Source organism: Hemicordylus capensis, chromosome 1 (genome assembly GCF_027244095.1).
Source record: "Hemicordylus capensis ecotype Gifberg chromosome 1, rHemCap1.1.pri, whole genome shotgun sequence".
NCBI classification, from domain to species: Eukaryota; Metazoa; Chordata; class Lepidosauria; order Squamata; family Cordylidae; genus Hemicordylus; species Hemicordylus capensis.
Window position 1 is genome coordinate 339,312,564 of NC_069657.1, and position 15,315 is coordinate 339,327,878.

Here is a 15,315-nt window from a genome sequence, read left to right on the forward strand (position 1 = left end):
CCAGTGCCAATGCAAGGCACCCATAAAGGTGTGAATCCCAGTACGCCACCCCCTCGCTCTCTTTTTTGGAAGTATGGAAATGCTTCATGTCTTCCTTGACAGCATTCTGAGAACACGCTTTCAACCAATCCTGAGTCTTTGGAAAGGTTATAGTTTATAGTGTAGTGTTTTTGTGCCAGGAGAGCAAGGAAGAGAAGGAAATGAAATAGAGGAAGAGGGAGAGAAAGGGGGGGGAAAGGAAAGAGAAAGAAAGAAGGAATAAAGAACAACAACAAATGAAACTAGCGCCCGTTATTATAAATGGGCTTAAAAATACTAGTATATATATAATTCTCCTGGGTGTGCCTTGGAATGTGCATCCCAGCGCCCAGCTGATAGCGGCGGACGGGCCTGATTGGCTGAGGCACACCCAGGAGAACTGGTCACCGTGGCAGCGGCAGGTCTGGCCACAGAGGCCAGAGGAAGCGGCAGGCCCGGGGGGGGGGGGAGAAAGTTGGGGGCAGAAGTGGCGGTGGGGAGGAGAGGCGGCTAGGCCTGGAAGTCGAGACTGGGGCAGAAGGTGGAGGGGAAGAGGTAACCGCCGGCCCCAAGGAGCGCACAGATGCTCTGTGCGGGTCAGCTAGTTGTTTATATTTGTTACTATTGCCTTTTGGTTAATTAAAAAACCTAGTGTCTTTAAGATACTCCTGCACCAAAAGGACATTTCTCTCTGGCTTTTTCTGGTGGTAGTCCTTGGATTCTGCCTGTGGTTCGGACACTCTTATCTGCCATCATTCTGGCTTATTCTCTCACATTGGGATTTTCCAGATTTGCTTCAAGAAGTCACATTGATCTCAAACTGAAATCAAAACTGAGGTAGTTAGATGTTCATGAAACGTGATTTGGAAACCAAATTGCAGCACATCCCTTTAAGATTGATTGCACATCCATACCTGCTTCTCCTCCACTCGCCGCCACTTCTGTTATCGCGGTGCTCCCCCAGCTATGCCCGCTTGCTGGCAGGGCATCTCCCAGCTGTCCCAGCATGACGTCAGCATGCACATGGCCTCCATCCATGTGTGGTGGCCATTTGTGTGGTCTGCAACCATGCTGCATGCATGGAGGCCATGTGCGTCACATGGGGGCACCAGTGTCACATGGGGGCACCTAGGAGACTCCCCGCTGGCACACAGTTATAGCTGGGGTGAGTGCCCCCAAACTTCCTGTAGTGGGGAGTGGTGGAGGAGCAGGTATGGACCTGCTCTCTTCCCTGTTAAAGGTGCAGGGGATGCACTACAATTTTGCTACTTGAAACACATTTCGTGCACATCCCTAGAATTATGCTGATAAGCAGCATTCCGGCTTTCGTAGCATCTATTTTTCCCCATAGCAGTTGCTGAAACAATTATCACTGTCCCAAAGTGCAATGTAAGTTTAATATTTTAGAGCCACACACATTGAATGCAATTGTTCTCCAGCTTGCCAACTTCTGCTACTCAAGAAAATCCTGAAGTATTTCAGGGCAAGCATTCTAACTACTTACATGGCTACCTAGATAATATTTATGTTACAGCAATTTCACCTTGGGTTTGTTTATAATAACGTGCTTGAATCCTAACTTTTGTTGCCTAGCTCAGAAAATAATATATGTGATTGATTTTGAACTGCACCCATCAAACAAATCACAGTACCAGCAATTATATACATGAAGGGTCAGTTCAAGTGACTGGAAACACAATATAGTGGTTTAAAGCTTACCCCACAGTAACTGCAATAGGTGGCAAAGCCTTTGATCGCACAGTTAAGTCTAGCATGGTCACATTGCCACGCCTGCTTAGCTGTTCTGGGGAAGCAGAGGGGCAACAATGCTGGCCTTTACTACATTCTGGAGGCTACATATTAGCATCTCCTTGCAAGGTCACAGGTACAGAGAAGGAAGTTTCTCAAGTGCTACCATATGACTCCTGATTATCTAAAACCACCTTCCCTCACAGATAACATGTCACAATGTGACTATTCTTGAACTTATCCTGAGGTACAGATAACAGAAATGGAAAAAAGTCCATGATTATCCAAGGAGTCCTTATCACCACCTGACTTCAGATTAGATTCATTCTGTTGTGTGAAATTATAATCAAGATCCTCGAAGTGAATTAAAGGTTTTCTATCTCAGATTAAGCAATTGTATAACCAAGCCAAAAGATGTAATACTTTGAGTTACTGGAACAGGCATCCGAGGAATTAACTCTTTAACAGACCTCTTTTCTCACTTAGAGATGCCAGAGAGGGTTCATCTGAAGCTTTTCTTCTCACTGTTCCCATGCCAATTGTTTTCTTCACACACACACACACACACACACACACACCCCGCCCCCAGCACAGTCTGGAACATGGGTAATTACCATCATTGCCCTCCTCCAGAAGGCCTGGTTTTTATCCTCACTGAAGAAAAACAAGCAAAGGAAGACTCATGCTCAGTTGGGTCAAAGGTTCATATAGGTGAGCATTCTGTTTCTAACAGTGGCCAACCAAACATTTCTGAAATGTTCAGAGGCATGAAGTTGTCATGGTCTGGTAGGAACCAGCACAGTGAAGGGGTGCGAGTGGAGGGACAACCAAACCAATCTCTTGCTTCTCCACCTTTTGGACTTTACCGCTGCCACCAAGTGCAAGTCTTTATTCCCTGGCTACCTCCAAACGGCCCACAGTATTCCAACTCCTCAGGTGGAGTAGGATTGCAAGTAAGCATGATATAAACGAGAAGAAACTCCAAGATGGCAAGAGATCTGAACAAAGTTGTCTTCATTTAAAAATGCAAGACAACCTAATTTATACTGCTAGAAATTATTTTCTGAATTTTTACAAAACCCATATGAGCAAAGTAGGATTTGTATTCCTAAAGCAGCCAGTTCTTCAGGTTTTAGCAGTTTCCTTCTTCCTCTGACTTTCTTCTTTCAATATCTCCAACTCAAACTCTGCCTTTTAAATCCTAAAAATACTTCCCCCTGCTCTAGAGCAGCCAATTAGGAGAGCAGACAATGAAGCGATTCTCATGATCAGGCGAAATCGGGCTAAGGGAGCCTAGCCCAATTTAGCCCATGTGTGAGAACCAACAGGCTTGCAGCCGAGCCCGGTCTCACCAAAGTGGGTAACCTGCTAAGACTACCCTCCCCTAAGCCCAGGTTATCAGAGCGAGCGCTCTGCTAACCCGGGCTTTTGGATCATGTGTTGCAGTGCTGCGGCTCTCTGCCACGGCAACTCACAAGTAGATCCCCGACTGGGAGGCTAAATAGCAGCCTCCCGGCTCGGGGGTCTCTCCAGCATGCCATGTACCCTCTTGCGCAGGGCATGCTGGAACTTCCGGGGGCCGTGCGGCCTCTGATCCCCACAGCCCCCACCAGCTCCATGATGGAGTCGCTCTCCTCGCTTAACCCCATCTGGTGGTTCCCACTGATCGTGAGAACAACAGTTTGCTTACCTGTAACTTGGGTTCTTCTAGTGGTCATTTGTGCTCTTACACGAATTGGCTTTACGCCTGCACAGAGACCTCGTCAGGGCTTTCCAAGCTAGATACCAGACTTTTGGCAGTAACCCTGCCCCCACGGTATATAGGCAGCTGCGCAGGCTTCCCTCTCCAGTCTTCTGAGTCTGCAATTCTGAAAGAGACTAGCAGAAAAGACATGAGAAAAGGGGAAGATGGGCAGGCGTGTCCAGTCCATGTAGATCACCAGAGGAAGTCCAGTCCATGTAGAACACCAGTGCCCTACAGGCACTGAGAGAGTGGAGATGACGCTTGGCGTCGGTGGATGGGCTCAGGAAAGAATGCAGCTAAGGAGATGGGTTGAGAGCGATGAAAGGAAGTGACAATCTTAGGCAAAAAAGCGATGTCAGGTCGAAGTACCACCTTCTCCTTGTGAAAGGTGAGGTAGGGAGGATCAATCCTGAGTGGTCCGAGTTCACTTACACACCTGGTGGAGGTAATAGCTGTGAGAAATGCTACTTTGCAAGATAGGAGGTCCAAGGAGATTGTAGCCATAGGCTCAAATGGAGAGTACATCAGGGGACTAAGGTGAGGCCCCATGCTGGAGCCATCACTGGTGGATCCGGATAAAGGTGAATAAGGACTTTGAAGAAGTGTTTGACAGTCGGGTTTTGGAACAAGGACGGCATAGAGGCCGGGGAATTAGCTACTATGGCAGCCAGGTGTACCCTTAACGAAGGAAGTTTGAGTCCTGATTCTTTGAGAGAAAGAAGGTAGGAGCAGATGTGCTCAATGGAGGGAGAGTGCACAAGGATCTCACAGTCTGCCAGGAATTTCTGGAAGCGAGTCTAATTATGTGCATATGAAGTGATGGTGGATGGTTTGCGGGCTGCATTAAGTATGCATTGAAGATTTATTGGAAGGATGAAGTGAGGTGCCAGGCTGTGAGGTTCAGGCACTGGAGATCAGGGTGTAGGAGGTGACCCTCTTGTTGAGAGAGTAGATGCGGTAGGTATGGAAGATGATGGTAGTGATGGTTGGACAGGCGGAGGAGGTGGGGGAACCAGGGCCTCCTGGGCCACCAAGGGGCGATCAGGATGCAATGGGGATGGTCCTGGGAGATCTTTTGCAGGACTTGAGGAAGAAGAGGTATCGGTGGAAAGGCATAAGTTAGGAGGTTTGTCCACGGTAGGGCAAATGCGTCCCCTCTGGAGTTGTGTCCTATTCCTGATCTGGATGTGGTGCATCCAGCACAGCGTCATGCCTTTCGCAGTCCACATTCAGTGAGAGGACAACACTACTGCAGACAGACTGAACAGAACCCGTACAGCTTCTCACGAATGGCAGTTGCACCACCCAACGGTTCTCTCTCTATTCAACCACTGGTTCCTTCCAGAAATAGACCTCATCCAGAGGTCGATGGTGAGGTACAAGAGGGGGTTGGAAGATGTGCCTCCTTGATGATTCAGATACGCTTTCGCAGTTGTGTTGTCCATTTGCATCAGAACGGATGACTGGGCAATTAGAGGGAGAAAGGCTCTCAGGGCCTTTAAGATGGCCAGAAGATCTAGGTAATTGATATGGTGGGAGGCTTCTTCCAGAGACCAGAGGCTGTGAATGTTGTGGTCCTTGGTGTGTGCCCCCCAACTTGCCATAGAGTCATCTGTCATGATTACAAGGGCGTGCTGGGGGGCTTGGAAGGGGGAGCCGACTTGGAGGTTGGCAGGGTTGGTCCCCCATAGAACAGAGTCCAGGACCCTGGGAGGGATGTGTAGGTGGTGCATGAGAGAATCTGTATGCGGTGAGAAAACTGAGAGGAACCAGTGTTGTGGGATTCTGGCTCATAGCTGAGCGTGGAAAAGGACATAGAAGAGACCATGTGGCCTAGCAGACATTGGATTTTGCGTGCTGGCTGATGCGGGTGGGAAAGCAGGTGGGAGGAGAGATCCAGTATGGCATGAATTCTGCGATTGGTAGAAAAATCTTGGACTGGATAGAGTCAGAGAGAAGGGTGCAGTTTGGACTTTTCGTAGTTGACCTTGAGACCCAAGGTGTATAGCAGGCCAGTGACCGTATGCAGGTTGTCTAGGAGCGATTGGAGGTTGTCTGCCACTACAAGCCAATGTTTAGATATGAGAAGATTTGAATGTTGTGCTGCTGTAGATAAGTGATTCACCATACACTTGAATGAATACCCGTGGCGCTGATGTCAATCCAAAGGGGAGGGCCTGGAATTGGTAGATGGTATCCGCTATTTGGAAGCAGAGGTAGCAACGGTGCTGGGGCCTGATAATGATGTGGTGGTATGCGTTGTGGAGGTCAATTGAGACAAAGCAATGGTTCTTGCGGAGAAGGGAGATGATGGTAGGAATGGTTACCATCCGAAATCTGCGGTAGGTGATGTGTGTGTTCAGTTCGCAGAGGTCTAGGACGGGGCGGAGGGAGCCGTCAGTCTTGGGGACTGTGAAGTAGTGGGAATGAAATCCTGGAGAGTGGGGGTTGCGGACCCATTCTATTGCAAATTTTTAAAGTAGTGAATCAACCTCTGCGAGGAGACCTGGGGTGGATGGAGTTGAAACCGGGAGGTTGTACAGTGGGGTCGATGTAAACTCTATGGCACAACCAATTCTGACAATAGTCAGTGTCCAGGAGTCCGTGGTGATGCTCTCTCAAACAGAAGTGTAAGGGTAGAGTATGGTTCCCCATGACGCGGAGGGGAACAAGTCATTGTCATTTGGCCGGGGGCTGAGATGCCCTAGGCCACTGCTGCTGTTTAGTGTTGGTGAACTGGGAACGTTTTCTGTATGGTTGGTACCTGGAAGAACGAAAGGACTTGTCCTTTGATAATACTGGGTTCTTGAAGAGTATTGTTGTTGCCACTTTTGAGGTTTATAGGGGTGGGATGAGGATTGTTGAAAACCCACGGAACGTGCTGTATTGTGGAGTTTCTGTACTTTTTGGAGTGTGTCATCTGTTTTCTCGCCAAACAGGGAGGTGCCATCAAATGGGAGGTCTTCTATCCGAGACCTGGCATCAGGGGTAAGGCCAGAGGAATGGAGCCATGCGTGCCTACGGAGGTCGCCATTGCCTTGGCAGCTCCTTCTGTGGAGTGGCGAATAGCATGAAGTTCCTGTTTATAAGACACTTGCGTAGCCTCACGCAGGAATACCCGTGCTGGGCCCTTTTGTTGTTCTGGCAGATGATCCAGAAAAGGGGCGATGTGGTCCCATAGGAACAACTGGTAACGGGCGTAGTAGGCCTGATAATTCGCAATCCTTGTCAGAAGGGACAAGAGAGTATAAACGCCTTCCGAAGGTGTCTAGTTTCTTTCCCTCCTTATCAGGTGGAGAAGAGAAAGTGTATCCATGAAATTTAGACAAGGAGGATTCTACAATGATTGAGTTGGTCGAAGGATGCTGTTTTAGGAAGGAAACATCCTGATCCGTGGAAGCATGTACCCTGTAGAAGCTTTTTCAAAGTTTGAGGGAGAGAGGAAGGCTTGTGCCAGGAGGCTTTGGTAACTTTTAGGATGGATGGATTTAGAGGTAGGGAAACTGACGCATGGGCATCCTCCTCAATCAACTGGAAAAGTGGATCTGGGTCAGTCTTATCCTCTTGGGAAATTTGAACACCCAGGGATGATGCCATATGGGAAATAAAATCAACCTAGATTTTGAAATCCTCCAAAGAAGAGCTAGGTCTGGGTTCCATTAAAGGTGTTGGTGGGGAGGAGCCCAAGGAGATGTCATTGGAATGAGAGGATTCTGGGCCTTCCTCATCTGAGGAGTCAGAAGAGTCCCTTGAAATGGGAGAGAGAAGATTCCATACCCTAGGCATAGCAGATGTGGGCCTGGTATCAGGGGTAATGGTGGCTGTGGCTGCCTGAGTAGAGTAGTTCTTGGCTGGAACCAGTGGCAGGAGTAGAGATGTGGTCCGAGGTGGAACTGGAGGAGGAAGAGATGCTGATCCCAAACGAGGATTTGGTATCAAGGATGTCGGTACCGATGGATGAAGTGAAGACGACTGGTCGTGAGAAGTCCTCACAATATCAACGCCCATCGCTGTTGTTGGACTACCTGGTCAGCGTAGTAATAGTCTGATTCTTGCTCTAACTGCCTCGCATAGCGTTCATCAAGGGCAGCCTCGAGTTCCCGGTTCGTCCATTGTCTGGGTTGCTCGGGATGGATGTCCTCGGGTTCAGAGTCCTGCTCGGACTCGTAGACTGGATCGTGAGGACTAGATGCATAAACCACGTTGGTCTTGAGAATGGTCTCGGTCTCGAGAGTACGGGCGCAACGCTCGGTGTTGTGGGTTGACTGTTGCTTCCTTTTTGGAGGAGGTTCCTCGTGAAGCTGAAGGTCCTTCTTTCTTTTCCTCTTTTTAGGAAGTTGGGCCGAATGCGGTTCTATGAATGCTGCCCTTGAAATCGACACCCCAATGTTGGTCTTCAGTACCGAAGTCAAAGCCCGAGCATCGGGATCGATCAGTAAATTCGCCTCAGGAGTGGATACCACGATCCCCGGAGGAAAAGAAACGGGCTGTAAGCCCTGGGCTGAAGGAGAGCCGCTTGTCAACGCTTGCATGGTCGGTTTCGATGTTGCGGAGCCTGAAAACTTTAAGGCCTGTTCCCAGAGCCAAGACCGGAGGCGAGAAGCCCGATTTGTCCATGCCTGTTTGGTAAAGGCCACACAATGGAAGCAGGAGTCAACTTTGTGAGCTTCTCTTAAGCAAAACAGGCAGAGTTTGTGGCCTTCCGTGGATGGAGTTTTGGCCTTGCAGCGACCACAGTGCTTAAAGTTAGTAGTCTTGGCCATAGGCCGAGAAGTCAAAGGAAGGATAAATTGGAGTACGCCAGCCAAATGCCATGGTGGGGAGCAGGGGTGGGGGTGTACCGGGGAGAAAGAAAAACGCTAATGAAGGGGGATTACTGAAAATAAAAGTAGGGAATAAGCTGGTACTTGGCAATAGCAAGCGAAGTGTTCCAACGATGTCGATCTGTTTGTGGACGAAGAAAGACTGGAGAGGGAAGCCCCCGCAGCCGCCTATATACCGTGGAGTAGGGTTACCACAAAAAGTCTGGTATCTAGCTTGGAAAGCTCCAACGAGGTCTCTGCACAGGCGCAAAGTCCATTCATGTAAATCACAGAGACCACATCGAAGAACCACCTCTTTGCATTCTTGGTTTCTGTTTCTTAGGCTAACCTTTTGACTTTAGGCTGCCATTTTAAAATATACATTACCATAACACAACACAAAATGGAGGCCTTAATCTCCACAGAAGGCAACAGTGCTCCCCATTTGTCCCTATTAAATCAGGTTGGGGGGAGACCTACAAAGAACCAATATCAAAGTATTACAGCTTCATGGGATGAAGCAGGGCAAAGATATGCATGTAACATGGCTTCTGAAAATGTGAGCTGACAGACTTCAAGATGTGGTGGAAAATGAATAAAGATCTAATGTTTGAACTGTTTTTGGACTGATTTCAATTATGTAGTTCCATGTGCAAAACAGAAGAACACAGTGACTGCAACTTTTTAAAAAAAAAAACACACATTGCAGCCTAGGCAAGATGTGGATATATTACTTGTGTAACCTACCTTTTGGCTCACCAGAGTCCCTTAGTTTCCCTTTTAAGGAATTCTGGTTCAACTATATCTTTTCTGAGATGGACAGACAAGAATCGCACACGGTACTCTAAATATGGCTGCACAAGAGATTTCTAACAGTATTATGATGCTTGCAGTTTCATTTTCAATACTTCTCTTTGCAACACTGAATTTGTCCTTCACTGTAGCAGAATGCAAAGCTGACATTTTAAGCTAGTTTCTTACTATGACCTCAAGGTCTCTCTTTCAAGTGGCCACAGATCATTTAGACTATCACTTATGTGTGTGAAATCTGTATATATATATATATATATATATATATATATATATATATATATATATATATATTTTGTCCCAATGTGCATCTCTGTGCACTTAGGCTGAATCATAAGTGGCTTTTGGTGTTCTTCAATCTGCTTGGGGTTTCACTACCCTAAATTGTTGTCTTTTTTCTGCAAGCTTTGCTACTTCATTGTTCACACCCATCACTCGGTAGTTCACTAAACATTATTAGGCCCAATACAGAACCCAGGGGCAATCAAATTTATTCCTGTGTAATTATGTTCCACTTCCTGTTTATGAACCAAAACTTATCCTGCTTTCACAACATTTGCAATCCACTAATTATGTATCAACTTAGTAATGTTCTGCGTTGAGTTGCAATGTGCTTCTTACTCCCATTTGTCTGGGTGGATTTAACGAAAAAATGTTGCTTAGATATTCTTTTGGTAAGATGAGGAAACAGATTAAGTTTAGGCAAAGACTTCTGGACATTTAGCAGCTTATAAATGTAGTGAGGGAAGATCAATTCACAGTGATATGGAAAACAATATATTGGGAGAAAGATTAGTCTTTACCTAAGACCTTGAGCAGAAGACTGGCAAATGGAGAAGCAAAGCCAGATGCAATTCTCTATCAGGAAGCTATTTCCTGCCATTTTAAATTGTTGCATGATGAAAATCTGAAGTAATATAGCTTCCTTCAAACTTTAACAAGAGACTGTTTGTTGCTGCTTTTGTCTAACAAAAATATTGTTTACATCCTAGCTTTAAAATTCAGGCCATCTTCTGAAAAATAGTTCCATACAAGCCTCAAAGCAGCTGATGTATGGCGTTCCTAGACTGCAGCTCAAGCCTCTTAAACATTTGTCTACATAATAGAAGTTTTAGTATAACATTTCTAACTGGCAACAATAGGCTTTAAAAAACTGTTCAAAGCAATATAACCTCCCCACAATAACCTTATATTCATGTCAATTCTTATGAAAAAGGATTTACTAGCATTTTAAATTGGTACTGAAACAAAAATGACATGCCAGAAGCCAGATTTTTAATTGTGACCTAGTTAGCAACTTGATGTTTAAGGAATCTTTCATGTGAACGAAAAAAACACCCAGCCAAAACAAGAAGAGGAATCATTTGCTCAGAACGAAACTTGTCTATGTCTACTCTCTTTCTGAGAAATCAAGGCCTCAGTACTCTTCAAATCATAATAGCTATGTATCGTCCCTTTTCAAAACAGCAGTAAAGTCCAACACTCACCACATTGAAATCTAGGTTTTTCTCCACCCATTTTTTGGCTTCTTTGAATTCATCTTTCATTTCCATAATGTATAATGTATCCAAGGCATCAACAATCGTTGCTCCTTGAATGTTACCTGGAAAGAAATACAATTACAGTACTGCAAAAAGGGAAGCCTGTCAGGAAGCCTGTCATATCTAGAAATGATGACAAAAGCTGAAAAAAGTTATAGGAACATTTATGGTTCTCATTTTAGAACACCAACCATTTTGAGTTACACATTTTTTATGAGGAAAAAACAAACACCACTATAACTACTAAATTGTAAAGCAAAGTAGTCTGCTCAATAGTGCCCTATAAAAGCAACATCGGAAATCTGATGCACTTTATAACACACACTTCTGTTCTAGGTTATAATTGCAAACATTTGTAGAAATGGATTTTTCATTAAATCTGCAAATTTAAAAAACCAATTTGTAAGAAAATGCTTCATTCTGGAGAATACTCCTGATAAAAATAGAATTATTTGACAAAAAAGGGATAACATCTGCATTAAAGCACTGTTTGGGATTGTTTCATATCCTCTTTGCAGGTTCCCCCCACTGTTTCCTTACACCTGTTTGCTGTTCTGCAATTCCCTTCCATACATGGGTTTTATTGTTCACACACACTGCATTGTTCAAGTCATTAATTTCCATATTTCCAGTCTCAAGTCTGCTTTCCATTATCTTAGTGTAGTGTTTTCTTATTTTGTTTTTTTTAACACCATTATTTGATCCTTGTATGCAGCAGTGACAAAAAAAAACCTGGTTGTGCATAAATTTTAAAAAGCTGCAGCAACCAAGTTCCAACTAAGTAATTAATTCTTGCTTTTGCTATTTCTCCTCTTAGTTACCACTCAGTTTTACTTCTTGCTTTATGTCTTGCTAGATAAGGCTTGTTACTAAGTGGTCACTTAGAAGAGAAATAGAGCCTGTTAAAATGGTAGGTAACACCTCACACAACGTAAACTTACTAATTTATGCTTTTGTGGAAGATCTTCAGATCTGGAGCCAACTGACAATTTGTAAAATATAGACATCTTGAACTAAAGCCATATTAATTAACAAGTTATCTTTCTGTTCAGATTTTGCAGATCTGTCACAGTGTGCAGCTATTGGACAAATATACAAATATTAACTATTCTAGACCTGCTCTGAAGACACACATCACTTCCTTTTTCTCCCCATTGGAACAGTTTGTGGGGAAAGACACATCCTATATTAGAGGAAGGTCTCAAACTGAACTTAAATGAAGGCGCAGTTTTTAAGTGGAAAGCAAGTCCGGAGTTTGCCATATGCTGATAAGTACAAGGTCTTGTTTATCCTCTCTAATAAAATGCTTGGTGTCCGTCCGTGGACGGACACCAAGCGTGTGTTCGTGCCTCCCTTGGCGGTTCTGGGCATGCGCAAAGCGCATGCCCAGTTCGGCCAAGACACAAATGGACACAGCCACTAGGCAGCCATCTTGGTGGCTTCACCCGGCCGCAGAAAGAACAGAAGTGGCTGCCGCGAAGCCGGAGAAGAGGCGGCAGGGGAAATTGGCCGAGGCGGTGGCAGAGCCGCCGCCTTGGCCACAGGAGCGACGGAGACCGCACCGGGAAGACAGGGACCAGAGACCGGGGGCTGAGCGGAAGCCGTTAAAGTCTAAAAGAGAAAATGCTGCCCCCGCCGTTGCCGCCGAACTCCCACCCCCCTCCCAACTTCCGATACCACCTTACCCCGGCCCATGTCAGCTGGGCGAAGAAAGACCTTAATTGAAGAGGGAGTGAGGAGCACGCAAGCAGTGCTCCTCTCTGAGCAAAGGCTCTGCCCGAACTGGTGCTTTGGGCGGAAAGGACGCAAGAGGCGTCCTTTCCGCCCAAAGCGCCAGTTCAGGAAGAGGCTTTGCAGAGAGAGAAGCACTGCTTGCAAGCTTCTCTCTCCCTCTACAATTAAGGATTTTTACCGGCCAACCGACAAGGGCCGGGATAAGGTGGTCTCAGAAGCTGGGAGGGAGGGTGGAAGTTCTGCGGCAACGGTGGAAGCAGCATTTTCTCATTTAGATTTTAACGGCCTCCGCTCGGCCAAATGCATAAGGAGAGGGGGAAAAGGTTAGCGCCCGGAGCCGGGCGGGAGGACGAATCTGGGCCCCTTCCCTTCCTAGCGCCCGTTATTCAACGGGCTAAAATTTACTTGTCCTCTATAATAAAAGGCTAAGTGAGTGTCCGTGCCTTTTGAACACTGGGGTCTGCGTCCGTGTCTCCCTGGGCTGTTCTGGGCATGAGCGAAGTGCATGCCCAGAACAATCCGAGGGAGACACGACCGCCGACACCAGGAGGCCATGCTGGCCAGTTTTATTGCTGCCGGCCGGCACTCTGGGAGGCGGGAGGGAAGAGGGCACCGGGGCCGGGCGGGCAGCAATCTGGCTGGCGGGGATGGCACTCTGGGAGGCGGGAGGAAAGAGGACACCGGGGCCAGGAAAGTTGGACACCAGGGCCAAGGGGAAGACGGCAGGTGTGGGCGGCACTGATGGCGGTGGGGCCGGCATTCACCACCTGACTGGGAGCCCAGAGGCAGCGACAGAGCACCTGGACCTGCCGCAGGGAGGCATTGCCGACGGCCGCTGCCGCCCGCTTGCCCTCCCAGCTGCCTGAGTCCTCACCAGTCCACTCCACAATAAGTCCCCTTCAGACGGGCCGATCAGGGCCCCGCAATTCTAAAAGGAGAGGAGCTCGCAAACAGAGCTCCTCTCTCTGCAAAGTCCCGGCCCGAACTGGGGCTTTGGGCGCAAAGGACGCCTGGGAACGTCGGAACTCCCAGGCATCCTTTGCGCCCAAAGCCCCAGTTCGGGCCGGGACATTGCAGAGTGAGGAGCTCTGTTTGCGAGCTCCTCTCCTTTTAGAATTGCGGGGCCCTGATAGGCCCAACTGAAGGGGGCTTATTGTGGAGTGGACTGGTGATGACTCGGGCGGCTGGGGGGGAGGGAGGGCGGGCGGGCGGGCGGGCGGCGGCCTTAGTTTGGGCCGATGTGGCCCCTAATCCGGTTGCGCGGCGGGGGCGGCTGGTGTCCTGCCGCCACAATTAATCTAAGAATTACGGGCAGCTGATCAGGAAAGCGGCGGGAGGGGTAAGTAAACCCTCCCGGAGCTCTTAAAGTAACCCCACCACCCCCCACTAGAGCCCGTTATTTAAACTTGAACTGGGGGCAGTAAGAAGTCACTAAAAGGAAATGAAGAGGGGTTTTTTGGCAGTGCTCTCATGCAATGATTTAATGCTGCTAAAAGTTAGCAAGCCCATAATGTATGCCAAAAAACAGTTCATATTATCAAGCTACCAATTAGCATGTTTTCTTCATCAAGGAGGAAGGCAAAGACAGACAGAGAGAGAGAGAGAAAGGAAGGAGTGAGGGAGGGAGACAGGACAATAGAAAGATGGAAAGCAGGAAAGCAGGAAGGAGAGAAAAGAGAGAGAAGGGAGGGAAAAGGACAAAAAAAAAGAAGGGATGGAGGGAGGGAGGGAGGGAAAGAAGGAAAGAGAGAAGGAAGGAAGGAAGGAGAAAGAAAAAGGAGAAAGGAGTGAGGGAGAAGGACAAAAGAAAGACGGAAGGGAGGGAGGAGCAGCCAGGCCCAAAGATCGAGCCCGTTAAAGTAAGAAAAGAAGAAAAGAGAAAGAAAACAGAAAGAAGAGAGTGAGAAGAGGTGGAAGTAAGGAAGGAAAGGAGAAAGGGAGAGAGAAGGAAGGGAGGAAAGAGGGAGAGATAGAAAGAAAAAAAAGGAAGGAGAGGAGGGCGAGAGGGAGGGAGAAGGAAGGAATGGAGAGAGAGAGAGAGAGAGAAGAAAGGAAGGAAAGAGAGAAAGATAAAGAAAAAAGAAAGAAGGGAAGGAGAAGAGGGGGAAGAAAGGAAGGAAAGGAAAGAGAGGGAGAGGTAGAGGGAGAGGGAGAGAAAAGGAAGGAATGAAAGAGAGAGAGAGAAAAAGACCAAAAAAAAAAAGAAGGAAAGGAGGGCGAGAGAGAGGGAGAAGGAAGGGGGGGAAACGGTACTAGCGCCCGTTATTTTAACGGGCTTAAAAATACTAGTAACCTACAAAGCCCTAGACAGCTTGGGCCCTGGGTATTTAAGAGAACGTCTTCGTTGCTATGAACCACACCGCCCATTGAGATCATCTGGAGAGGTCTGTCTGCAGTTGCCATTGTCTCTAGTGGCTACTTAGGGACGGGCCTTCTCCGTTGCTGCCCTGAGGCTTTGGAACACATTTCCTGCTGAAATAAGAGCCTCCCCATCTCTTACAACTCTTAAAAGGGCAGTCAAGGCGCATTTGTTCACCCAGGCTTTTAATTAAATATTGTTTTAATAGTTTTAACTTTTTAGATTTTAATTGTTGAAATGCGTCAATCTTTTTATTGGTTATTTTTATTGTTTTGTAAACCACCCAGAGAACTTGTGTTTTGGGCGGTATGAAAGTATGTTAAATAAATATAGTATGTTAAATAAATACATAAAGGGAAACTGGATGATCTAGCATAATCTCTTAAATGAACAGGAAACAGAAACTGAAATTAGAGCATATTGAACAACAATGCCATCACAGAAGTAGAAACACACTCACTTTACAAAGTAAATTAAAATAACAGATTTTTATATTCTCCAAAATTGCACGGTTTTTCAGTGCATATAACTCCCGCTGAGTTACTTCAAAGTAAACAT

The 15,315-nt window shown here is 46.8% G+C and overlaps 1 protein-coding gene across 1 annotated transcript in view; it reads right to left on the minus strand.

Annotated features, from left to right (window-relative positions):
- MAN1A1 (mannosidase alpha class 1A member 1) overlaps positions 1 to 15,315 on the minus strand; it is a 109,531-nt gene that overhangs the window by 57,321 nt on the left and 36,895 nt on the right. The window contains exon 3 of the mRNA XM_053283003.1: positions 10,611 to 10,726. Coding sequence (XP_053138978.1) covers positions 10,611 to 10,726 — 116 coding nt within the window. The remainder of the gene's footprint in view (positions 1 to 10,610; positions 10,727 to 15,315) is intronic.